The sequence below is a fragment of the Leptosomus discolor genome, chromosome 16 (genome assembly GCF_034619465.1).
Source record: "Leptosomus discolor isolate bLepDis1 chromosome 16, bLepDis1.hap2, whole genome shotgun sequence".
Lineage (NCBI taxonomy): Eukaryota > Metazoa > Chordata > Aves > Leptosomiformes > Leptosomidae > Leptosomus > Leptosomus discolor.
In genome coordinates this window covers 1,407,512-1,432,956 of record NC_141406.1, presented here as the reverse complement: position 1 = coordinate 1,432,956, position 25,445 = coordinate 1,407,512, and the positions used below count along the sequence as shown (strand labels likewise).

Genomic DNA, 25,445 nt, shown 5'->3' with positions numbered 1-25,445 from the left:
GGTAGGTTTTTTGTCTGTGGAGCTGGGCTCTCAAAAGTCTTGCGCGGCCTCTCGGGAGCTCCCGTTGCAAGGGTGTGTGGGCGGGCGGGCGCGGTGCCACCCGGCAGGAGCAGCTCGGTGGGGTTTTCTTGGGCAGCCAGGTGCAACGCCTGTTTGCCGCCGGCTGGCATTCGGACATAGGGGCAACTTGTAGCAGCTTCTGACGGAAGCCACCCCTGTAACTGCCCTGCTACCAAAACCTTGCCACGCAAAGGTGTTGCAGATGGCAGCTGTGATTCTTCCTGAGCAGGCGTGAAGGTGTCCTGTGAAGTGCGGTGTGGGAGGCTAGTACCTAGGCTGGGCTGTAGCCAGAGGAGCACGAAGCTGGCGAGCGCGGAGAGCAGGTCTCTGACCATGCGGAAGCAGCGGGGATATCTCCGGATCAAAAAACCTCCGGGCACCTTATCGCACCGCTGAAGTTTTCCTGCGGCCCAGGACACCAAACCACCGCTGGAAGTCTGCTCTGAGCAGCCGGGACGTTGGCTCCGAGCGGTAACTGCCCCTTCCCTGCGCGGGAGCGCGGGGCGAGCGCCGCCCGCCTGCGGCGGCCCGGAACGGCCCCACCCCCCTTGGGTTGCCTAGCAACCGGAGGACTCGGGCGGGTGGGCCGGGTGGGCCGGGGCCAGTGGCGAGCGGGGCCCGGCCGGAGTCGGAGCGAGCTGCAGGGACTGGAGGCAGCCCGGGACCGGCATCCCCCGAGAGCCGACCCCCGAGATACCCGCGAGCCCCGGGATTGCCCCTGGGCCGCCGCGTCCCTTGTGTAAGAGCAGCCGTGTCCTTGCTAGAGCTCAAAGCGCTCCGCTCACCAGCGTTGAACCGAAGCCATGGCGGCAGGGGATCCAGCTGTGCTCCAGGCACCGTCTTGGAAGCAAAGAAACAAGCCCCTGGTGAAGCGCATGGCGACTCCAGGGAAGGCAGTGATCCCACCAGGTGCCGCGAAGACGTTAGATCCACACGGTGTGAGACCTGGTAGCGTTGAGACGGAAAGAATCATCACCGTCTTGGATGAGACAATTGCCAAGCTGGAGATGAGCCGTTTGATCCCACATATTATCGACTCTCTGGACGGGTTTGCTGATATGCTGGGACCTGAGATCACAAACGTCCTGGTCGAGCACCAAAAGCTTTCAAACGAAGTGGAGCACCTGCTTGCGAGCTCTGAAGAAGGGGACACCAGGAGAGCTGAGGAACAACGGGGCCGTCTCTGCTTGCTGGAGCAACGTCTGAAACGTTCTGTTAGAAATGTCCTGAGACACTTACTGACCAACCCTTTGCTTTGCCAGGCTCTGCACCGTGAAGACTGGGCGAGAAAAGGGTTTATCAAAGCCTTTAGGGAGTTCAGGAACTTCATGGTTGAGAGACTCCTGACTAGTCCAATGGAGGAGGAAAAAAAGACTCACTTGATGGAAAACATCTCCCCCTGGGTTAAGGAAAACACTGAAGCAATCACAGCTTTACAGGCAGAATTGGCAGCAGCAATCCGGACTCGAGAGGAGCAGGTATGATATTGTGGGAATATGTTTTCCAACAAAGCGTTACTGAAGCAAAACTTTGGTACGCTAAAACCCGGTCCTTTTCTTGCAGCTCCTGAAGAGGAAGCTCCAGAAATTATTTCTAAACCAGATCCTAAATGTAAAGATACTATTTTCATTGTGAAATATGCTTATTGCATGCTTGATTTTATTATTATTATTTTTTTTAATCCTTGAATTTGGCATGTTTGGAACCTGTTCTTATCAGCCAAGTTGACTGACATGAGTCACTGAGTTTAAAAGGGAGCTGCAGGACAGGCACAAATTGCTGTGGTAGTGTTTTGGCAGGGGTACAATGCCAGCTGCCAGCGCGAGACTTCATTAGCTGCTGCTGAAATGATGAAAAGTCATTCCAGGGAGAGATTGCACGGATTGAAATCCATTTTTACTATCTGCTCTGCCTTCACTCTTGCTTAAAACCAACATTTCTGTGACTTCCAGCTCTGTAATACCAGCTGCCTTAGAGCATTTGTGATTAATATGCGATTACACCAATTCTTTGTTTTTTCAGTGAAGGCAACTGAGGTGCCGATAAGGAAACGGGCATTTCCCAGGCTCCTTCTGTGAGTCCGTGGGCTGCGGCAGCATCCAAGCCCCTGAACTCCTGAGAAGCCATCCTTTGTTTTGTCCGTATGCTTTTCTTTCTCCTTCCTGCAAGAGGGGCCGGAGGGGAAGGTTTTGTCTTGTGCTCGCCGCGCTGAATGGTGCTAACGGAGACAAGGGCCTGCTTTCCCCATTCCCTCCGCTCCTTGGAGAGCTGTGAATCGAGACGCTTGAGATTTTTCTGGGCAGTTTGGCAGCTTGTCCAGGGCATCACGAACAAACGCGTTTCCCTAGTCCCAGCGGAGGATTTCTCTCGCAGGCAGCACACTGAGCCGCGTCCCCCCAGACAGTCCCCCTGAGCCTAATCCAAAGCTCGAGGGAGCCCCGGGGCTCGCTCCAGTGGCTCTGGTTTTGGCTCTTCTTTGGCAGCGCCAGGGTGTCTCAGTATGGTTTGTTCGTTCTCTTCCCTTTATCCCCAGGCTCCCAGAGGAGCGGTGGGGGAAGATTTCAAAGCACCCCGTGTAAATCTAACTCTGTTCCCTCGGCCAGCAGTGGCAGATCTCGGTTGCTACCAGATCAGCAGGGCGTCTTCTTGGATCTCCCCCACCTTTGCGAGGGTGTCTTACTTCTCCTGGCCACTTTTCGCTTGACTGGCATTACTCGATGGTATTTCTTTCTCTTGTTTTCTGGGTCTAGATTCGCCGGAAAGACAACGTGATCAAAGACCTCGAAACCAGCATGCAAGACCTGGCCAAAGACCACAAGGCTGGCATCCAGCGGATCAAGCGGGAAGGAGAAAAGCGGCAAAAAGAGGTGCTGCAAGCCTCCCAGGCCAGGTGCGCCAGGCTACAGCAGGACGCTCAGCAGCTGGAAGCACAACTCAGTGCACTCGTGCTGGAGCACCAAGCGTCAGAGCTGGCTCTCCGAAAGGTAAAGGGGAGGAGAGCTCTGTGACAGGAGATTGAAACCCGTTTGTAGCGCCGTCAGGTCTGGCTGCTGCAAGTCATTTACTCGGTTCCCGCTAGTTCCTGGCAGGATGCACGTGGTGTTGGCCGGGAGGATACCTGCTCTGTCCTCATGCTCTGCTGACTCCAGTGGAAAGCAACCCTGCAGCGGCAGCAGGGAAGCAGCCTGCTCACAGGTCCTCCTCCTGCCTGCTGACCTAGCTCTGGAAACACCTTGATACAGCGCCGCGACACTGCGTGCCAGGGAGGTTGTGGGCTAGTCAGAGGGCAGAGCTGCAAGGCTACGGCGGGACAGGCAAGGCCTATGTCGAGAAACAGGGGATTTGGCGTAGGGTAAGCAGAGCAAAGGTGCTACCGGCTTTACCTAACCCATCATCTTGTAGAGCTGGTTGTCGTACTCCCAGTGGAGCGCAGCTGGTCTTGGGAGCTAAGCGGTTCCTGCTCTGTCTGGCCCAAGCCGAGGGGCCAGGCTGGGTTGAATGAGGGGGAAATGTGATTTATCACAGCGCCGAGCAGATACAGGAGGAGGAAACAGGAGCAGCAGGCAGGCGCAGGCCCCAGTATCGTCAGCTCTGCCCTGAGCAGAGCATGCTGGTGACACAGGGCGCAGAGAACCTAGAAGGGGAAAAATACCATTCTCCCCCCACCCCCCCCCGCTTTTGCTCCCACTTGCTGTCTACGCCAGACACGCCCTGGCCTCCCAGGGGCAGGACAGCGCACGCGGGTGGTGGGGCAGCTTTCAGTCTCGCCTTGCACGACGTGGAGCGAAGTGGCAGCGGGGCTGGGCACTGCCGAAGCGTCCAATGCAAGTTAGAGCCACAGTACGGAATCCCACAGCACCCACTTACACCTCCTTAATGGAGTGGCTTTGTCAGGCAGTTTCTCCGGAGGCTGCAGGCCCCTGCAGTGCTGGTTGATGAGTGGCTCGGCCCATTCCAGTGCTCAGGCACACCGATTGCTGACCGCAGAGGTCTCCTTTCCCCCTCCTTAGCACCTGCCCTAGCCCTGGGAGGCCCAAGATTGTGCTTGTGGTCTAACTAGCTGAGGTGTGACCTCATGATGACCTGGGAGCCCTTGGGACATCCTCCTGGGTCAGTGTCATACAGGAAATCCTGTGGCACTTGTGATGGGCTTTAGCTGACCTTTCTCTTGATGATTCCACAGAGCTGAGAAAGCAGCTTGAGGTAAACTGCCCGAACCTGGTTATACTGCAGGATGGCCGCTGTGAAACTGTTCTGCAGCTCGAAAGATCTCTTCTTTCTAAAAGGCACCAGCTTTCGAGTACTTTCTGTCCTGCTTTCATGTTCCTGTCCCAGTGAACTGCTGTTCTCTCTTGCTTCGGTTTTAGGGTGGTTGCCCCAGTTTGTCGATGACTTGCCACATTCCATCAGACACGTTCATTTCCTACTGCAGGATGCACCTTTCCGATGTGTTTCAAGCCCCCAGCTCCATGCTGTCAAGCAAATAAGGCCCTTTTGGCCTCAGGGAATGTGCCATGAGAATCGCCAACCCAGGGCGAACGAATTATGTGGCAGCTGAGGGAAGTTTGCCACAAGGAGGAGATGTTATACCCCAATACAATGATGCTGGGGCTCAACGCTGTTTTCTAACTCGGCTACTTTTCACCAGGCTTCAGGTGCCTGCAAGGAACCTATCTCGTTTTGTGTTTCAGAGGATCTGCAAACTGGAGAAGGAAATTGTGAACTGGATCCAGATATATGACGAAGACATGGGAGAAAAACAGGTATCATCCGCTTGAAAGTGCTTTGCTCTCGTGTGAGGTGATGTGTTCAGGTAGATTCCTGTCCAAATGGACAGGTGGCTTTTACCCAGGAGGCCGTGGAAAGGAAAAGGGCAGCTCTCCACCCAGAAGAAGGACAGGCTTTAGGTCTCTTTGTCCCGCCTATGTCGAGGAGTTCTCGGCTGCTTTGACTTTAGAAAAAGTTACATCCACTGCTAAATCCCCCAGTATCTGGGGGCAAATGGGTTGCCACGTCCTGTCAGACATGCCCACCTGATGGTAGGGAACAGGTTTTTCAGTTTTGCTTCAGTCCTCAATCTTATTAGCCCTGGTGTCCAAATCATGCTCCTGTTGTTTCTGCTGCCCCCCTTGAGAGAGGTGCCAAGTGCTGAGAAACCAAACAGCCTGCATACCGCTGCCTTGGCACCCAACTGAACCACGACAGGCTGGGAACCTCATCAGCACCCCCCAGCCTTGCCTCTGAGAAGGGCTTAGTCGCTGTCCTGCTCTTGCCCCGTTGATGGAGATGGCCAAAAGCTGCTGGATTACTAACAAAGCAAAACGTAGGGAGGGGCCTAGGAGCTGGCTGCCAGTTGTGAGAAATGCCCCCGCCTTGTCAGGTGTTTAACAACGTGCTTATTTTGGTTTCCTGCCCGCTGGGTGGCACCACGTCGTGGCAGGTTTGGGGCAGAACTTGCTAAGGCAGACACACGTCCACGCTGCTGGTTCCCCTAATCTTCCACCCCTCCGCGTGGCTTCCTCAAAGGCGTTAGGAAAGGCATCGCCTGCTGCCGAGCAGCTGCTGGAAGCGCAGTAACACCATTAAAACTACCCGTCCTCGGCCTTTTCCAGGCCGACGCGGTCTGGCTCTTGTCACGCTCTCAGCCGTGGGTAGCGTATTAGCTGGGCTTCAGTGCCGCTCGTCCGAGCGGCTTCTCAGCAAAGCTCTCAGCTCAGGCTCAGCCCCACCCCGACTGCAGCGATGTCCTTTGGCCCAGAGCACCTGCAGGAGCATCTCTGACCTGCGCGTGTGCTCCCTGGTGAGAGTTCCCAGCGGAGGGTGGGTGCTGTTGGCAACACAGGGAGAATGATGAGAGGATTTTTCAGAGCAGCATGGAGGTACTAGGACACGGCATTTAATGAAATTCCCTGGGTACTGGGCACATGCCTCCTTTTCTGACTCCCTTTGGAGAGGCTCGGCTCAGCTCCCAGTCGTGGTTCTGCTCGGCTTCGGGATGGGTTTAAGAGCCCTTACCTAGGGATGTACAGGGAGGAGCTGCTGAATGCCCTCAACATTGCTGTACCTGGTGTCTGCTGTCTTGCCAGGCCAAGTATGAGGAGGTTCACGCTGCCTACGCCAAGGAGAAGGCCCAGCTGTCCCTGCTGATGGAGAAACGGGCTATGCTTCTCCAGGAGTATTCCCAGATTCAGGAGAAGAAGGCTTTGAAGGAGATGACCACCAGGACCCTTGCTGCCATCCGCATCCAGGCCATCTGGAGAGGCTACTTGGTCCGGTCCCTCCTCAAGGCAGAAAGGAAGAAGAAGGAGGGCAAGGAGGGCAAGGAGGGCAAGGAGGGCAAGGGAGGCAAGAAGGGCAAGAAGGGCAAGGAGGGCAAGGAAGGCAAGGAAGGCAAGGAAGGCAAGAAGGGCAAGGAGGGCAAGGAAGGCAAGGAAGGCAAGGAAGGCAAGGAGGGCAAGGAGGGCAAGGAGGGCAAGGAAGGCAAGAAGGGCAAGGAGGGCAAGAAGGGCAAGGAGGGCAAGGAGGGCAAGGAAGGCAAGAAGGGCAAGAAGGGCAAGGAGGGCAAGGAAGGCAAGAAGGGCAAGGAGGGCAAGGAGGGCATGGAGGGCAAGGAAGGCAAGGAGGGCAAGGAAGGGAAGAAGGGCAAGGAGGGCAAGGAGGGCAAGGAGGGCAAGGAGGGCAAGGAGGGCAAGGAGGGCAAGGAGGGCAAGGAGGGCAAGGAGGGCAAGGAGGGCAAGGAGGGCAAGGAGGGCAAGGAGGGCAAGGAGGGCAAGGAGGGCAAGGAGGGCAAGGAAGGCAAGAAGGCCAAGAAGGCCAAGAAATAAAGCACAAAATCTATGCTTCTCCTCCTGGCAAAGCTGCTGATTCTGCTGGGACTGAGCTCTTCCAGACAAAAGCATTAGATTTGAGAGAGCATTTGCATTAGTGCCTCCAGGGCTGGGGCTGCCTCTCCTAGCTGGAGGATATGGAAGCAGTGGCGTGAAGACATGTCACACCATTTTAGGTTTGGCTTTGCTACCTCTGCGAGGAGGAGGACGTCTCCTGCTGAAGGGACTGGGCCAGGAGCGCAGGTTCCTGGCTTGTCTCCTTGCCTGTGGGTCAGGGCCCCACTCTGCTCTTACTGAAGATGGCAGTCAGATCGTTCCTGGGGGCAGGCTGAGGCCCTTCATCTGACAGGGCTTCTGCTTGTGTGGATTGGAGAGACCACGTCCGTTTCTACAGGAGGGAGCTGCAGGACCGTTGCTGACCAGTGAGAGAAGGGACACGGGTCCTGGCTGGGCACCGCCCGCGGCAGTTTGCAGTTTTTGGCAGGGGCCATCTGTGGGACAGCATGTGGGACAGCCCAGCTTGTGCCTTGCTCCTGATAGGATTATGAGAGTGCCTTTACAAAAATATAGCAGCAGTGACCCAGGCTGGTACAAGACACCACAGACCTAAGCGATGAACAGATAAGGAGGAGAGTGTTTTTGCAAGTACACGGCACTGTTTATCCAGAGGAGCCGTGTGTTTATGAAGTAATCAGCAGGCCTCGTAAAACAAAAGGTGCCGTATATCTCAGCAATTAGTGAATCTCAACCGAAACCAAGGACCCGACTACAAACCTCTGTTGGGTAAGACAACTTGCAAGAGAAAAATCATTCAAAAAAAAAAATTTCCTGGAAAGTTTGAAGGGAAGTTTGAACTTTTCCACTTTAGGAAACAGTGCGCAGGCTTAATAGACTTATTAATATTATCTTCTCCGCCCAGGAGGTGCACGATGACATGCTAATGAAACACACGGTGCGTGATGCAAAGGGGGGTACGCGTTAAGGGGTAAAAATGTAGCCTCTGTAGTAGGCGGATCGGGAAGTCTGTGCCTTCCTAGTACCTCAGCCCACGGGGAACGGGAGAGGGTCCTCTGCGGCCGGGAAATTAGGACCAAAAGGGGGCTGCGACCCCAGCAACTTGGAGAGACCCCACGGGATCTGCCCGGCGGACTCTCCCTTTATTCGAATAAAGTTTCTTTTACAGGACTGCTCTGTCTCCTTTGTGAACACGGAGCGCTGGTGCCAGGATATTCCGCACGCTCCCAATCCCACGAGTCGCTCCCTGAGCCAAGCAGCAGCCTGCGCCCTGTTTAATGCAGAGCCCTGTTTTGACAGCGTGCTCTCCTTGGATTGTCCAGCGCCTGACGCCCCAAGAGCTCGCTGCAGCCTTTCCCTTTCACAGGGGCGCAAGCCAAGTGTTTTTACTCCCTTGGTCTCCTATTTTCAGCGGCTCTGTAGCAACTTCATACCACAGAGCTGCTCACTAGGACTGAAATTGGGCGCAGATACAGTCACAGACAGAGTGCTGTGTCTTATTTGTTTAATTTTCGTGGGAAACTAGGCTGTTCCATGTTACCGTAAAGGCCCGGGCACCTCCTCTCACATATCCTTTGCATTTAACGATGCTGGGAGCGAGCAGCACTTTGGATCCAGACTCCCAGTGACATTTCTTCGCTCACTGACTTCAGTGGCCCTTCCTCACAGCCTCTCTTTGCAGGAGAGGGCAGTGAAGCTGGCTGCAAAGCCCAAGTGCCACCAGGCTCCAGTCCTCGTCTGCCCCTCTACCTCTGTTCAGAAATGGGTCCCCGTAGCAAAAGGGCCGAGATGCTTTTTACCATCTAACGTACGCCAAAGCGGAGAGGGGGCATTTTGCTGAGGACAAAGAGTGACTGGAGATGTTCGAGGGCTGAGCTCGCTGTGAGGGGGAGATCCCACAGCAGCGCCCCAAGCAGCAAACACAAGGACCTGACAGATTTGCCCTTTACCAAACTCTTTGTTTGGTTAAAAGTCCGAGGGTCAGTGTGACACGTCTGTGCTCAATATACATCACAGGATTTTTGCCCTCCTATGCCCAATCCACTGCAGGGGCCTATGCCAAGCGGGCTGGAATCCCTAAGGAATCACAAGGACGGGAGAGGCAGGATCAGATGAGGCCCCCCTCTCTCCTTAGACGTGGCTGGAGGAGGATTGTTCCCTCGTTTGCGGCCACAAGAGAGGCCAGGATCTGCGGAGACTTTTGGGTGTTGGCACCCAGGTGGGTAGTTTGGGGGTGTATTTGCATCAGCAGGGATGCTCTTCAGTTTACAAACACCCACAGCCCTTCAGTTCTTGGCAAAAGGTCTGGGCATGCTTTTCGATTAGAGGAGGTTGGGGTTTGTCAGGGGCTGCTGGACGCTGCTTTTGAGGCTTCCCTGTCTCAGAGTTTGTCCAAGAACTCCAGATGTTGCCTCCAGATGTCAAGCCCTATCTGGAGAGGCGTTCAGCTGGGTGGCAGACTGAGAACACCTTCCGATGGGACGACACCAGCATTTGGAGCGCAAAGTGCTCCCGGCCTCTTTCCAGCGGCCTCGGTGTCCGCTAGCGCCAAAGGTGCTGGTGCTCCTGGCGTGGTGCTCTCAGGGGCACCTCTTTAGAATGGGAGGAAATGGCCAACTTCAGGGGGGCGCAAGAAACCCTCTGCGGAGCCGGGGCTGGAGTTCGCCCGCTTCTTTCTTTCCCCGCCCGGCGGGGCTGCCCCGAGCGAGCAGGCAGGGGTGCCCGTGCAGGTGACGGGCGAGCCGTAACGCGATCAGGGGGGATCAGAGCAGATTAGAGAGACCAGGGAAAGGCGATCCCCTGGGGCTGGGAGGGCGGGGGCGCGAAAGGAAAGGGCCTCGTACACCTGGGGACGCCTGGAAGGGCTCGTAAAAAGCAGCACCGCGGGCTGGCGGGGGGGGAGCAGGTGAGGGGGAGCAGGGCTTCTCCTCATGGCTGGCGCTCGGTCACCCCTGCTGCCCGGCTGCAAAGAAGGGGTCGGTGCAGCGAAGCTCCAATACGCCCCCCCGGCCCGGCCCGGCCCGGCCCGGCCCGGCCCGTGTCGTGGGGCCGCGAAATGGCGGCGGGGGTCAAAATGGCGGGGGAGGGGGGCGCGGGCTCTTCCCGCCCCGCCGCCAGGGGGCGTCCGCGCCGCGCTGCCGCCTCACGTGCCTCTCCTCTCCTCCCCCTCCCTCCCCCCCCCCCGCCTGCGTCAGGTGGGCTACAACTACCCCCAAAGCCAGAATCGTAAGCCTACCAACAGCAGGAGACCCACTTCTTGCCTAAAATCGATGTGCTTTTGTAACCTGGTTGTGCTGCCTTGGTGTTTTTACTGGGCAGGAGACCAGAGGTTAAAAACATTTCCAGTCACCGTGCGTGGAAACGCGAGCGCTGCGGCGGCGGTGGGCGAGGGGAGAGGATGGATGGCCTGGGATGGTGTGCTGGGGGAGGCAGGGGGCTGTTCCTGGGGGAAGGCAGGCAGTTCCAGCACTTGGCGGTGGCTCCAAAGGCTCGCCTGCCTTGCTTTGCTGTCTGACGTGGTGGTTTTCATACAGACGGGCTGTCGGTTCAGTGAGGAGGGGATCGGGCACACGGACCAGCGGCTCTGAGGGTCGATCCGAAGTGATGTCGTGTTAGTAGGTTCTCTTGAGTTTTTTGTATCAGCTGAGTGGTCAAAATAGAAACCTATGGCTTGTAGGATTTTGGTGCTTTTCTCCTTTAGGAAGGATCACGTTTCTTCTGGTCGCTTGGAAGACAAGTGCTCTGTCACCTTCAGTATTGTGGAACGTACGTTGGCTGTATTTCAGAACGTGGAACCGATCCCTGATATTAAGGATGGTGAGAGCTGTATAAAATAATACGGCTTTAAAGTACCAAACCCTGTGAGCGAGGACTTCTCTGTAAAAGCTATGCAAAAGCTGTTATTCCTGCTGACACAAAGTTCGTCTTCTGCTTTCCTCTCTGCTACAGCTGCTGACATGTAGCCTGAAGCAGATCCCTGAGCTTCATCTCACTGTCAGGTGTAAATATAAACTCCATCTCTCTTTGAAAGAGAGACCTGGAGCCTGGGGTGGGACCCCAGCGAGTAAAAGGTCGGAAGCTCAATGGTGCGTTTATCTACTTAGAGTTGTTTAAAACTCCTCCAAAACTCAAGCCAAACGAACGTGCTCCATGACCAACAACCCCCATGAGAATGTAGTTCCCTGTCGGTAATTCAGCTAATTTACTTGTCATCCTTTTCTGGTGTGCTTACGCTCTTCAACTCCACGCCAGATCTGGACCAGCAGGGCTAGGTGGCTTGAAAAGGTTGTTGAAGTTTAGCGCTCCGCTCGTAACCGTGTCAGAATATCTTTTTTTCTGTATTGGTGCCCAGTCTGTCATGAACAAACAAGTGGTTTTCTTCAGCAATTTAGATTGGAATGACTGGGTTTATTTTAAGACAATTTGACCTGTTTTAGTCTGAAACGACAAACAAGAACACCGAAGGAAATTATTCAGAGCAGCATGTGAAGGAGTTGAAGCTGCATTACTTGGTGAAGCTTTCAGCCAGTGCTGACCTGCAGCAGCTGCTTGGGAAAAGTGATGCTGAAGGTTTTTGTGCCTTTTTTTCATTGTTGGGCTGGATGAGAACGGAGTTAATTTGGTTGTGAGCCAGGAGTACAGAAATACGGTCTAGAACAGGTGGTAAAGTTTCTCTTAAATGGAAAAAAGCCTCCGTGATACTCCTCAAGAGCAACGCTCTTAAAAAGCAGCCGTGCCAACCCATGGAGTGTCAGCTGAGCTGGCTCATTGCAGAGCGTACCTGTGACACAACCTGGGCTAAACTGGCATTTTTACGTCACGAGGACTTGTCGCTAACTGGCAGGAGCAAGGAAGCTCCAGGTATGGGGCTGTGCGCTGTCCCTGACCTCTTCTATGCGAGCAGGCCGCTGGGCAGCATGCGGACAGCTGCTTGTTTGACTGCTTTGCAGAGAAGTTAAGACATAACTTGTATGAAGGTCTCTTGCTGTTCTACGAGCCACGTGTCGTACTTTCTGCTGGGTCTTTGTGCTCATCCCAGCTCTGAAGGTGCATGCCCGAATGTTCTGTCTCTGCCCTTGCTGCTAAAGGCTTTGCCGGTTAAGTCATGCCCTTGCCGGTGAATTGCTGCGCTCGCCTCGTCTCTGTGGCTTTTGACACCTTTCTAGCTTGAGTCTGGAAGGTGGCTGCCCTGATGCACAACCTGGATGATTTGGCTGTTGACTGTTCAGGACTCGCTTGGTAGAAAGTTCATTTTGCTAAAATCGTCTTAAATGGCAAAACTGCACCGTGAGGCCCAAGCGGCCTCCTTGTGGGTATTGGTTTAGTTCCAGGTTGCGGCTTTTCGTTCCGTGGGAATTTCCTGCTGTTTGCTGTTTAGCTTACTTTAAAAACCAGCCTGTCACGTTGCTTGGTGGTGACTCCTGGTAGGTTTTTTGTCTGTGGAGCTGGGCTCTCAAAAGTCTTGCGCGGCCTCTCGGGAGCTCCCGTTGCAAGGGTGTGTGGGCGGGCGGGCGCGGTGCCACCCGGCAGGAGCAGCTCGGTGGGGTTTTCTTGGGCAGCCAGGTGCAACGCCTGTTTGCCGCCGGCTGGCATTCGGACATAGGGGCAACTTGTAGCAGCTTCTGACGGAAGCCACCCCTGTAACTGCCCTGCTGCCAAAACCTTGCCACGCAAAGGTGTTGCAGATGGCAGCTGTGATTCTTCCTGAGCAGGCGTGAAGGTGTCCTGTGAAGTGCGGTGTGGGAGGCTAGTACCTAGGCTGGGCTGTAGCCAGAGGAGCACGAAGCTGGCGAGCGCGGAGAGCAGGTCTCTGACCATGCGGAAGCAGCGGGGATATCTCCGCATCAAAAAACCTCCGGGCACCTTATCGCACCGCTGAAGTTTTCCTGCGGCCCAGGACACCAAACCACCGCTGGAAGTCTGCTCTGAGCAGCCGGGACGTTGGCTCCGAGCGGTAACTGCCCCTTCCCTGCGCGGGAGCGCGGGGCGAGCGCCGCCCGCCTGCGGCGGCCCGGAACGGCCCCACCCCCCTTGGGTTGCCTAGCAACCGGAGGACTCGGGCGGGTGGGCCGGGTGGGCCGGGGCCAGTGGCGAGCGGGGCCCGGCCGGAGTCGGAGCGAGCTGCAGGGACTGGAGGCAGCCCGGGACCGGCATCCCCCGAGAGCCGACCCCCGAGATACCCGCGAGCCCCGGGATTGCCCCTGGGCCGCCGCGTCCCTTGTGTAAGAGCAGCCGTGTCCTTGCTAGAGCTCAAAGCGCTCCGCTCACCAGCGTTGAACCGAAGCCATGGCGGCAGGGGATCCAGCTGTGCTCCAGGCACCGTCTTGGAAGCAAAGAAACAAGCCCCTGGTGAAGCGCATGGCGACTCCAGGGAAGGCAGTGATCCCACCAGGTGCCGCGAAGACGTTAGATCCACACGGTGTGAGACCTGGTAGCGTTGAGACGGAAAGAATCATCACCGTCTTGGATGAGACAATTGCCAAGCTGGAGATGAGCCGTTTGATCCCACATATTATCGACTCTCTGGACGGGTTTGCTGATATGCTGGGACCTGAGATCACAAACGTCCTGGTCGAGCACCAAAAGCTTTCAAACGAAGTGGAGCACCTGCTTGCGAGCTCTGAAGAAGGGGACACCAGGAGAGCTGAGGAACAACGGGGCCGTCTCTGCTTGCTGGAGCAACGTCTGAAACGTTCTGTTAGAAATGTCCTGAGACACTTACTGACCAACCCTTTGCTTTGCCAGGCTCTGCGCCGTGAAGACTGGGCGAGAAAAGGGTTTATCAAAGCCTTTAGGGAGTTCAGGAACTTCATGGTTGAGAGACTCCTGACTAGTCCAATGGAGGAGGAAAAAAAGACTCACTTGATGGAAAACATCTCCCCCTGGGTTAAGGAAAACACTGAAGCAATCACAGCTTTACAGGCAGAATTGGCAGCAGCAATCCGGACTCGAGAGGAGCAGGTATGATATTGTGGGAATATGTTTTCCAACAAAGCGTTACTGAAGCAAAACTTTGGTACGCTAAAACCCGGTCCTTTTCTTGCAGTTCCTGAAGAGGAAGCTCCAGAAATTATTTCTAAACCAGATCCTAAATGTAAAGATACTATTTTCATTGTGAAATATGCTCATTGCGTGCTTGATTTTATTATTATTATTTTTTTTAATCCTTGAATTTGGCATGTTTGGAACCTGTTCTTATCAGCCAAGTTGACTGACACGAGTCACTGAGTTTAAAAGGGAGCTGCAGGACAGGCACAAATTGCTGTGGTAGTGTTTTGGCAGGGGTACAATGCCAGCTGCCAGCGCGAGACTTCATTAGCTGCTGCTGAAATGATGAAAAGTCATTCCAGGGAGAGATTGCACGGATTGAAATCCATTTTTACTATCTGCTCTGCCTTCACTCTTGCTTAAAACCAACATTTCTGTGACTTCCAGCTCTGTAATACCAGCTGCCTTAGAGCATTTGTGATTAATATGCGATTACACCAATTCTTTGTTTTTTCAGTGAAGGCAACTGAGGTGCCGATAAGGAAACGGGCATTTCCCAGGCTCCTTCTGTGAGTCCGTGGGCTGCGGCAGCATCCAAGCCCCTGAACTCCTGAGAAGCCATCCTTTGTTTTGTCCGTATGCTTTTCTTTCTCCTTCCTGCAAGAGGGGCCGGAGGGGAAGGTTTTGTCTTGTGCTCGCCGCGCTGAATGGTGCTAACGGAGACAAGGGCCTGCTTTCCCCATTCCCTCCGCTCCTTGGAGAGCTGTGAATCGAGACGCTTGAGATTTTTCTGGGCAGTTTGGCAGCTTGTCCAGGGCATCACGAACAAACGCGTTTCCCTAGTCCCAGCGGAGGATTTCTCTCGCAGGCAGCACACTGAGCCGCGTCCCCCCAGACAGTCCCCCTGAGCCTAATCCAAAGCTCGAGGGAGCCCCGGGGCTCGCTCCAGTGGCTCTGGTTTTGGCTCTTCTTTGGCAGCGCCAGGGTGTCTCAGTATGGTTTGTTCGTTCTCTTCCCTTTATCCCCAGGCTCCCAGAGGAGCGGTGGGGGAAGATTTCAAAGCACCCCGTGTAAATCTAACTCTGTTCCCTCGGCCAGCAGTGGCAGATCCCGGTTGCTACCAGATCAGCAGGGCGTCTTCTTGGATCTCCCCCACCTTTGCGAGGGTGTCTTACTTCTCCTGGCCACTTTTCGCCTGACTGGCATTACTCGATGGTATTTCTTTCTCTTGTTTTCTGGGTCTAGATTCGCCGGAAAGACAACGTGATCAAAGACCTCGAAACCAGCATGCAAGACCTGGCCAAAGACCACAAGGCTGGCATCCGGCGGATCAAGCGGGAAGGAGAAAAGCGGCAAAAAGAGGTGCTGCAAGCCTCCCAGGCCAGGTGCGCCAGGCTACAGCAGGACGCTCAGCAGCTGGAAGCACAACTCAGTGCACTCGTGCTGGAGCACCAAGCGTCAGAGCTGGCTCTCAGAAAGGTAAATGGGAGGAGAGCTCTGTGACAGGAGATTGAAACCCGTTTGTAGCGCCATCAGGTCTGGCTGCTGCAAGTCATTTACTCGGTTCCCGCTAGTTCCTGGCAGGATGCACGTGGTGTTGGCCGGGAGGATACCTGCTCTGTCCTCATGCTCTGCTGACTCCAGTGGAAAGCAACCCTGCAGCGGCAGCAGGGAAGCAGCCTGCTCACAGGTCCTCCTCCTGCCTGCTGACCTAGCTCTGGAAACACCTTGATACAGCGCCGCGACACTGCGTGCCAGGGAGGTTGTGGGCTAGTCAGAGGGCAGAGCTGCAAGGCTACGGCGGGACAGGCAAGGCCTATGTCGAGAAACAGGGGATTTGGCGTAGGGTAAGCAGAGCAAAGGTGCTACCGGCTTTACCTAACCCATCATCTTGTAGAGCTGGTTGTCGTACTCCCAGTGGAGCGCAGCTGGTCTTGGGAGCTAAGCGGTTCCTGCTCTGTCTGGCCCAAGCCGAGGGGCCAGGCTGGGTTGAATGAGGGGGAAATGTGATTTATCACAGCGCCGAGCAGATACAGGAGGAGGAAACAGGAGCAGCAGGCAGGCGCAGGCCCCAGTATCGTCAGCTCTGCCCTGAGCAGAGCATGCTGGTGACACAGGGCGCAGAGAACCTAGAAGGGGAAAAATACCATTCTCCCCCCACCCCCCCCCGCTTTTGCTCCCACTTGCTGTCTACGCCAGACACGCCCTGGCCTCCCAGGGACAGGACAGCGCACGCGGGTGGTGGGGCAGCTTTCAGTCTCGCCTTGCACGATGTGGAGCGAAGTGGCAGCGGGGCTGGGCACTGCCGAAGCGTCCAATGCAAGTTAGAGCCACAGTACGGAATCCCACAGCACCCACTTACACCTCCTTAATGGAGTGGCTTTGTCAGGCAGTTTCTCCGGAGGCTGCAGGCCCCTGCAGTGCTGGTTGATGAGTGGCTCGGCCCATTCCAGTGCTCAGGCACACCGATTGCTGACCGCAGAGGTCTCCTTTCCCCCTCCTTAGCACCTGCCCTAGCCCTGGGAGGCCCAAGATTGTGCTTGTGGTCTAAATAGCTGAGGTGTGACCTCATGATGACCTGGGAGCCCTTGGGACATCCTCCTGGGTCAGTGTCATACAGGAAATCCTGTGGCAGTTGTGATGGGCTTTAGCTGACCTTTCTCTTGATGATTCCACAGAGCTGAGAAAGCAGCTTGAGGTAAACTGCCCGAACCTGGTTATACTGCAGGATGGCCGCTGTGAAACTGTTCTGCAGCTCGAAAGATCTCTTCTTTCTAAAAGGCACCAGCTTTCGAGTACTTTCTGTCCTGCTTTCATGTTCCTGTCCCAGTGAACTGCTGTTCTCTCTTGCTTCGGTTTTAGGGTGGTTGCCCCAGTTTGTCGATGACTTGCCACATTCCATCAGACACGTTCATTTCCTACTGCAGGATGCACCTTTCCGATGTGTTTCAAGCCCCCAGCTCCATGCTGTCAAGCAAATAAGGCCCTTTTGGCCTCAGGGAATGTGCCATGAGAATCGCCAACCCAGGGCGAACGAATTATGTGGCAGCTGAGGGAAGTTTGCCACAAGGAGGAGATGTTATACCCCAATACAATGATGCTGGGGCTCAACGCTGTTTTCTAACTCGGCTACTTTTCACCAGGCTTCAGGTGCCTGCAAGGAACCTATCTCGTTTTGTGTTTCAGAGGATCTGCAAACTGGAGAAGGAAATTGTGAACTGGATCCAGATATATGACGAAGACATGGGAGAAAAACAGGTATCATCCGCTTGAAAGTGCTTTGCTCTCGTGTGAGGTGATGTGTTCAGGTAGATTCCTGTCCAAATGGACAGGTGGCTTTTACCCAGGAGGCCGTGGAAAGGAAAAGGGCAGCTCTCCACCCAGAAGAAGGACAGGCTTTAGGTCTCTTTGTCCCGCCTATGTCGAGGAGTTCTCGGCTGCTTTGACTTTAGAAAAAGTTACATCCACTGCTAAATCCCCCAGTATCTGGGGGCAAATGGGTTGCCACGTCCTGTCAGACATGCCCACCTGATGGTAGGGAACAGGTTTTTCAGTTTTGCTTCAGTCCTCAATCTTATTAGCCCTGGTGTCCAAATCATGCTCCTGTTGTTTCTGCTGCCCCCCTTGAGAGAGGTGCCAAGTGCTGAGAAACCAAACAGCCTGCATACCGCTGCCTTGGCACCCAACTGAACCACGACAGGCTGGGAACCTCATCAGCACCCCCCAGCCTTGCCTCTGAGAAGGGCTTAGTCGCTGTCCTGCTCTTGCCCCGTTGATGGAGATGGCCAAAAGCTGCTGGATTACTAACAAAGCAAAACGTAGGGAGGGGCCTAGGAGCTGGCTGCCAGTTGTGAGAAATGCCCCCGCCTTGTCAGGTGTTTAACAACGTGCTTATTTTGGTTTCCTGCCCGCTGGGTGGCACCACGTCGTGGCAGGTTTGGGGCAGAACTTGCTAAGGCAGACACACGTCCACGCTGCTGGTTCCCCTAATCTTCCACCCCTCCGCGTGGCTTCCTCAAAGGCGTTAGGAAAGGCATCGCCTGCTGCCGAGCAGCTGCTGGAAGCGCAGTAACACCATTAAAACTACCCGTCCTCGGCCTTTTCCAGGCCGACGCGGTCTGGCTCTTGTCACGCTCTCAGCCGTGGGTAGCGTATTAGCTGGGCTTCAGTGCCGCTCGTCCGAGCGGCTTCTCAGCAAAGCTCTCAGCTCAGGCTCAGCCCCACCCCGACTGCAGCGATGTCCTTTGGCCCAGAGCACCTGCAGGAGCATCTCTGACCTGCGCGTGTGCTCCCTGGTGAGAGTTCCCAGCGGAGGGTGGGTGCTGTTGGCAACACAGGGAGAATGATGAGAGGATTTTTCAGAGCAGCATGGAGGTACTAGGACCCGGCATTTAATGAAATTCCCTGGGTACTGGGCACATGCCTCCTTTTCTGACTCCCTTTGGAGAGGCTCGGCTCAGCTCCCAGTCGTGGTTCTGCTCGGCTTCGGGATGGGTTTAAGAGCCCTTACCTAGGGATGTACAGGGAGGAGCTGCTGAATGCCCTCAACATTGCTGTACCTGGTGTCTGCTGTCTTGCCAGGCCAAGTATGAGGAGGTTCACGCTGCCTACGCCAAGGAGAAGGCCCAGCTGTCCCTGCTGATGGAGAAACGGGCTATGCTTCTCCAGGAGTATTCCCAGATTCAGGAGAAGAAGGCTTTGAAGGAGATGACCACCAGGACCCTTGCTGCCATCCGCATCCAGGCCATCTGGAGAGGCTACTTGGTCCGGTCCCTCCTCAAGGCAGAAAGGAAGAAGAAGGAGGGCAAGAAGGGCAAGGAGGGCAAGGAGGGCAAGGAGGGCAAGGAGGGCAAGGAAGGCAAGGAGGGCAAGGAAGGCAAGAAGGTCAAGGAGGGCAAGGAGGGCAAGGAGGGCAAGGAAGGCAAGAAGGGCAAGGAGGGCAAGGAGGGCAAGGAGGGCAAGGAAGGCAAGAAGGGCAAGGAGGGCAAGGAGGGCAAGGAGGGCAAGGAGGGCAAGAAGGGCAAGGAGGGCAAGGAGGGCATGGAGGGCAAGGAAGGCAAGGAGGGCAAGGAGGGCAAGAAGGGCAAGGAGGGCAAGGAGGGCAAGGAGGGCAAGAAGGGCAAGGAGGGCAAGGAGGGCAAGGAGGGCAAGGAGGGCAAGGAAGGCAAGGAGGGCAAGGAAGGCAAGAAGGGCAAGGAAGGCAAGGAGGGCAAGGAAGGCAAGGAGGGCAAGGAAGGCAAGAAGGGCAAGAAGGCCAAGAAATAAAGCACAAAATCTATGCTTCTCCTCCTGGCAAAGCTGCTGATTCTGCTGGGACTGAGCTCTTCCAGACAAAAGCATTAGATTTGAGAGAGCATTTGCATTAGTGCCTCCAGGGCTGGGGCTGCCTCTCCTAGCTGGAGGATATGGAAGCAGTGGCGTGAAGACATGTCACACCATTTTAGTTTGGCTTTGCTACCTCTGCGAGGAGGAGGAGGTCTCCTGCTGAAGGGACTGGGCCAGGAGCGCAGGTTCCTGGCTTGTCTCCTTGCCTGTGGGTCAGGGCCCCACTCTGCTCTTACTGAAGATGGCAGTCAGATCGTTCCTGGGGGCAGGCCGAGGCCCTTCATCTGACAGGGCTTCTGCTTGTGTGGATTGGAGAGACCACGTCCGTTTCTACAGGAGGGAGCTGCAGGACCGTTGCTGACCAGTGAGAGAAGGGACACGGGTCCTGGCTGGGCACCGCCCGCGGCAGTTTGCAGTTTTTGGCAGGGGCCATCTGTGGGACAGCATGTGGGACAGCCCAGCTTGTGCCTTGCTCCTGATAGGATTATGAGAGTGCCTTTACAAAAATATAGCAGCAGTGACCCAGGCTGGTACAAGACACCACAGACCTAAGCGATGAACAGATAAGGAGGAGAGTGTTTTTGCAAGTACACGGCACTGTTTATCCAGAGGAGCCGTGTGTTTATGAAGTAATCAGCAGGCCTCGTAAAACAAAAGGTGCCGTATATCTCAGCAATTAGTGAATCTCAACCGAAACCAAGGACCCGACTACAAACCTCTGTTGGGTAAGACAACTTGCAAGAGAAAAATCATTCAAAAAAAAAAATTTCCTGGAAAGTTTCAAGGGAAGTTTGAACTTTTCCACTTTAGGAAACAGTGCGCAGGCTTAATAGACTTATTAATATTATCTTCTCCGCCCAGGAGGTGCACGATGACATGCTAATGAAACACACGGTGCGTGATGCAAAGGGGGGTACGCGTTAAGGGGTAAAAATGTAGCCTCTGTAGTAGGCGGATCGGGAAGTCTGTGCCTTCCTAGTACCTCAGCCCACGGGGAACGGGAGAGGGTCCTCTGCGGCCGGGAAATTAGGACCAAAAGGGGGCTGCGACCCCAGCAACTTGGAGAGACCCCACGGGATCTGCCCGGCGGACTCTCCCTTTATTCGAATAAAGTTTCTTTTACAGGACTGCTCTGTCTCCTTTGTGAACACGGAGCGCTGGTGCCAGGATATTCCGCACGCTCCCAATCCCACGAGTCGCTCCCTCAGCCAAGCAGCAGCCTGCGCCCTGTTTAATGCAGAGCCCTGTTTTGACAGCGTGCTCTCCTTGGATTGTCCAGCGCCTGACGCCCCAAGAGCTCGCTGCAGCCTTTCCCTTTCACAGGGGCGCAAGCCAAGTGTTTTTACTCCCTTGGTCTCCTATTTTCAGCGGCTCTGTAGCAACTTCATACCACAGAGCTGCTCACTAGGACTGAAATTGGGCGCAGATACGGTCACAGACAGAGTGCTGTGTCTTATTTGTTTAATTTTCGTGGGAAACTAGGCTGTTCCATGTTACCGTAAAGGCCCGGGCACCTCCTCTCACATATCCTTTGCATTTAACGATGCTGGGAGCGAGCAGCACTTTGGATCCAGACTCCCAGTGACATTTCTTCGCTCACTGACTTCAGTGGCCCTTCCTCACAGCCTCTCTTTGCAGGAGAGGGCAGTGAAGCTGGCTGCAAAGCCCAAGTGCCACCAGGCTCCAGTCCTCGTCTGCCCCTCTACCTCTGTTCAGAAATGGGTCCCTGTAGCAAAAGGGCCGAGATGCTTTTTACCATCTAACGTACGCCAAAGCGGAGAGGGGGCATTTTGCTGAGGACAAAGAGTGACTGGAGATGTTCGAGGGCTGAGCTCGCTGTGAGGGGGAGATCCCACATCAGCGCCCCAAGCAGCAAACACAAGGACCTGACAGATTTGCCCTTTACCAAACTCTTTGTTTGGTTAAAAGTCCGAGGGTCGGTGTGACACGTCTGTGCTCAATATACATCACAGGATTTTTGCCCTCCTATGCCCAATCCACTGCAGGGGCCTATGCCAAGCGGGCTGGAATCCCTAAGGAATCACAAGGACGGGAGAGGCAGGATCAGATGAGGCCCCCCTCTCTCCTTAGACGTGGCTGGAGGAGGATTGTTCCCTCGTTTGCGGCCACAAGAGAGGCCAGGATCTGCGGAGACTTTTGGGTGTTGGCACCCAGGTGGGTAGTTTGGGGGTGTATTTGCATCAGCAGGGATGCTCTTCAGTTTACAAACACCCACAGCCCTTCAGTTCTTGGCAAAAGGTCTGGGCATGCTTTTCGATTAGAGGAGGTTGGGGTTTGTCAGGGGCTGCTGGACGCTGCTTTGGAGGCTTCCCTGTCTCAGAGTTTGTCCAAGAACTCCAGATGTTGCCTCCAGATGTCAAGCCCTATCTGGAGAGGCGTTCAGCTGGGTGGCAGACTGAGAACACCTTCCGATGGGACGACACCAGCATTTGGAGCGCAAAGTGCTCCCGGCCTCTTTCCAGCGGCCTCGGTGTCCGCTAGCGCCAAAGGTGCTGGTGCTCCTGGCGTGGTGCTCTCAGGGGCACCTCTTTAGAATGGGAGGAAATGGCCAACTTCAGGGGGGCGCAAGAAACCCTCTGCGGAGCCGGGGCTGGAGTTCGCCCGCTTCTTTCTTTCCCCGCCCGGCGGGGCTGCCCCGAGCGAGCAGGCAGGGGTGCCCGTGCAGGTGACGGGCGAGCCGTAACGCGATCAGGGGGGATCAGAGCAGATTAGAGAGATCAGGGAAAGGCGATCCCCTGGGGCTGGGAGGGCGGGGGCGCGAAAGGAAAGGGCCTCGTACACCTGGGGACGCCTGGAAGGGCTCGTAAAAAGCAGCACCGCGGGCTGGCAGGGGGGGGAGCAGGTGAGGGGGAGCAGGGCTTCTCCTCATGGCTGGCGCTCGGTCACCCCTGCTGCCCGGCTGCAAAGAAGGGGTCGGTGCAGCGAAGCTCCAATACGCCCCCCCGGCCCGGCCCGGCCCGGCCCGGCCCGGCCCGGCCCGTGTCGTGGGGCCGCGAAATGGCGGCGGGGGTCAAAATGGCGGGGGAGGGGGGCTCGGGCTCTTCCCGCCCCGCCGCCAGGGGGCGTCCGCGCCGCGCTGCCGCCTCACGTGCCTCTCCTCTCCTCCCCCTCCCTCCCCCCCCCCCCGCCTGCGTCAGGTGGGCTACAACTACCCCCAAAGCCAGAATCGTAAGCCTACCAACAGCAGGAGACCCACTTCTTGCCTAAAATCGATGTGCTTTTGTAACCTGGTTGTGCTGCCTTGGTGTTTTTACTGGGCAGGAGACCAGAGGTTAAAAACATTTCCAGTCACCGTGCGTGGAAACGCGAGCGCTGCGGCGGCGGTGGGCGAGGGGAGAGGATGGATGGCCTGGGATGGTGTGCTGGGGGAGGCAGGGGGCTGTTCTTGGGGGAAGGCAGGCAGTTCCAGCACTTGGCGGTGGCTCCAAAGGCTCGCCTGCCTTGCTTTGCTGTCTGACGTGGTGGTTTTCATACAGACGGGCTGTCGGTTCAGTGAGGAGGGGATCGGGCACACGGACCAGCGGCTCTGAGGGTCGATCCGAAGTGATGTCGTGTTAGTAGGTTCTCTTGAGTTTTTTGTATCAGCTGAGTGGTCAAAACAGAAACCTATGGCTTGTAGGATTTTGGTGCTTTTCTCCTTTAGGAAGGATCACGTTTCTTCTGGTCGCTTGGAAGACAAGTGCTCTGTCACCTTCAGTATTGTGGAACGTACGTTGGCTGTATTTCAGAACGTGGAACCGATCCCTGATATTAAAGATGGTGAGAGCTGTATAAAATAATACGGCTTTAAAGTACCAAACCCTGTGAGCGAGGACTTCTCTGTAAAAGCTATGCAAAAGCTGTTATTCCTGCTGACACAAAGTTCGTCTTCTGCTTTCCTCTCTGCCACAGCTGCTGACATGTAGCCTGAAGCAGATCCCTGAGCTTCATCTCACTGTCAGGTGTAAATATAAACTCCATCTCTCTTTGAAAGAGAGATCTGGAGCCTGGGGTGGGACCCCAGCGAGTAAAAGGTCGGAAGCTCAATGGTGCGTTTATCTACTTAGAGTTGTTTAAAACTCCTCCAAAACTCAAGCCAAACGAACGTGCTCCATGACCAACAACCCCCATGAGAATGTAGTTCCCTGTCGGTAATTCAGCTAATTTACTTGTCATCCTTTTCTGGTGTGCTTACGCTCTTCAACTCCACGCCAGATCTGGACCAGCAGGGCTAGGTGGCTTGAAAAGGTTGTTGAAGTTTAGCGCTCCGCTCGTAACCGTGTCAGAATATCTTTTTTTCTGTATTGGTGCCCAGTCTGTCATGAACAAACAAGTGGTTTTCTTCAGCAATTTAGATTGGAATGACTGGGTTTATTTTAAGACAATTTGACCTGTTTTAGTCTGAAACGACAAACAAGAACACCGAAGGAAATTATTCAGAGCAGCATGTGAAGGAGTTGAAGCTGCATTACTTGGTGAAGCTTTCAGCCAGTGCTGACCTGCAGCAGCTGCTTGGGAAAAGTGATGCTGAAGGTTTTTGTGCCTTTTTTTCATTGTTGGGCTGGATGAGAACGGAGTTAATTTGGTTGTGAGCCAGGAGTACAGAAATACGGTCTAGAACAGGTGGTAAAGTTTCTCTTAAATGGAAAAAAGCCTCCGTGATACTCCTCAAGAGCAACGCTCTTAAAAAGCAGCCGTGCCAACCCATGGAGTGTCAGCTGAGCTGGCTCATTGCAGAGCGTACCTGTGACACAACCTGGGCTAAACTGGCATTTTTACGTCACGAGGACTTGTCGCTAACTGGCAGGAGCAAGGAAGCTCCAGGTATGGGGCTGTGCGCTGTCCCTGACCTCTTCTATGCGAGCAGGCCGCTGGGCAGCATGCGGACAGCGGCTTGTTTGACTGCTTTGCAGAGAAGTTAAGACATAACTTGTATGAAGGTCTCTTGCTGTTCTACGAGCCACGTGTCGTACTTTCTGCTGGGTCTTTGTGCTCATCCCAGCTCTGAAGGTGCATGCCCGAATGTTCTGTCTCTGCCCTTGCTGCTAAAGGCTTTGCAGGTTAAGTCATGCCCTTGCCGGTGAATTGCTGCGCTCGCCTCGTCTCTGTGGCTTTTGACACCTTTCTAGCTTGAGTCTGGAAGGTGGCTGCCCTGATGCACAACCTGGATGATTTGGCTGTTGACTGTTCAGGACTCGCTTGGTAGAAAGTTCATTTTGCTAAAATCGTCTTAATTGGCAAAACTGCACCGTGAGGCCCAAGCGGCCTCCTTGTGGGTATTGGTTTAGTTCCAGGTTGCGGCTTTTTGTTCCGTGGGAATTTCCTGCTGTTTGCTGTTTAGCTTACTTTAAAAACCAGCCTGTCACGTTGCTTGGTGGTGACTCCTGGTAGGTTTTTTGTCTGTGGAGCTGGGCTCTCAAAAGTCTTGCGCGGCCTCTCGGGAGCTCCCGTTGCAAGGGTGTGTGGGCGGGCGGGCGCGGTGCCACCCGGCAGGAGCAGCTCGGTGGGGTTTTCTTGGGCAGCCAGGTGCAACGCCTGTTTGCCGCCGGCTGGCATTCGGACATAGGGGCAACTTGTAGCAGCTTCTGACGGAAGCCACCCCTGTAACTGCCCTGCTACCAAAACCTTGCCACGCAAAGGTGTTGCAGATGGCAGCTGTGATTCTTCCTGAGCAGGCGTGAAGGTGTCCTGTGAAGTGCGGTGTGGGAGGCTAGTACCTAGGCTGGGCTGTAGCCAGAGGAGCACGAAGCTGGTGAGCGCGGAGAGCAGGTCTCTGACCATGCGGAAGCAGCGGGGATATCTCCGCATCAAAAAACCTCCGGGCACCTTATCGCACCGCTGAAGTTTTCCTGCGGCCCAGGACACCAAACCACCGCTGGAAGTCTGCTCTGAGCAGCCGGGACGTTGGCTCCGAGCGGTAACTGCCCCTTCCCTGCGCGGGAGCGCGGGGCGAGCGCCGCCCGCCTGCGGCGGCCCGGAACGGCCCCACCCCCCTTGGGTTGCCTAGCAACCGGAGGACTCGGGCGGGTGGGCCGGGTGGGCCGGGGCCAGTGGCGAGCGGGGCCCGGCCGGAGTCGGAGCGAGCTGCAGGGACTGGAGGCAGCCCGGGACCGGCATCCCCCGAGAGCCGACCCCCGAGATACCCGCGAGCCCCGGGATTGCCCCTGGGCCGCCGCGTCCCTTGTGTAAGAGCAGCCGTGTCCTTGCTAGAGCTCAAAGCGCTCCGCTCAC

General features: G+C 55.5%; 2 protein-coding genes across 2 annotated transcripts; both read left to right on the top strand.

Moving 5' to 3' along the window:
• Nucleotides 1–863: 863 nt before the first annotated feature.
• LOC147414275 (dynein regulatory complex subunit 10-like) lies at nt 864–13,127 on the top strand. Its single transcript, XM_086474421.1, has 8 exons — nt 864–1,538; nt 2,811–3,044; nt 4,752–4,823; nt 6,147–6,504; nt 9,287–9,402; nt 9,500–9,645; nt 10,603–10,718; nt 12,946–13,127. The coding sequence occupies exons 1-8, from the start codon at nt 864–866 to the stop codon at nt 13,125–13,127; spliced, it is 1,899 nt and encodes a 632-aa protein (XP_086330547.1).
• A 60-nt stretch (nt 13,128–13,187) lies between these two features.
• Nucleotides 13,188–25,403, top strand: LOC147414274 (dynein regulatory complex subunit 10-like). The gene is made up of 8 exons (XM_086474420.1): nt 13,188–13,862; nt 15,135–15,368; nt 17,076–17,147; nt 18,471–18,801; nt 21,556–21,671; nt 21,769–21,914; nt 22,879–22,994; nt 25,222–25,403. Exons 1-8 carry the CDS (start codon nt 13,188–13,190, stop codon nt 25,401–25,403), a joined length of 1,872 nt encoding a protein of 623 aa, XP_086330546.1.
• The last annotated feature ends 42 nt before the right edge of the window (nt 25,404–25,445 follow it).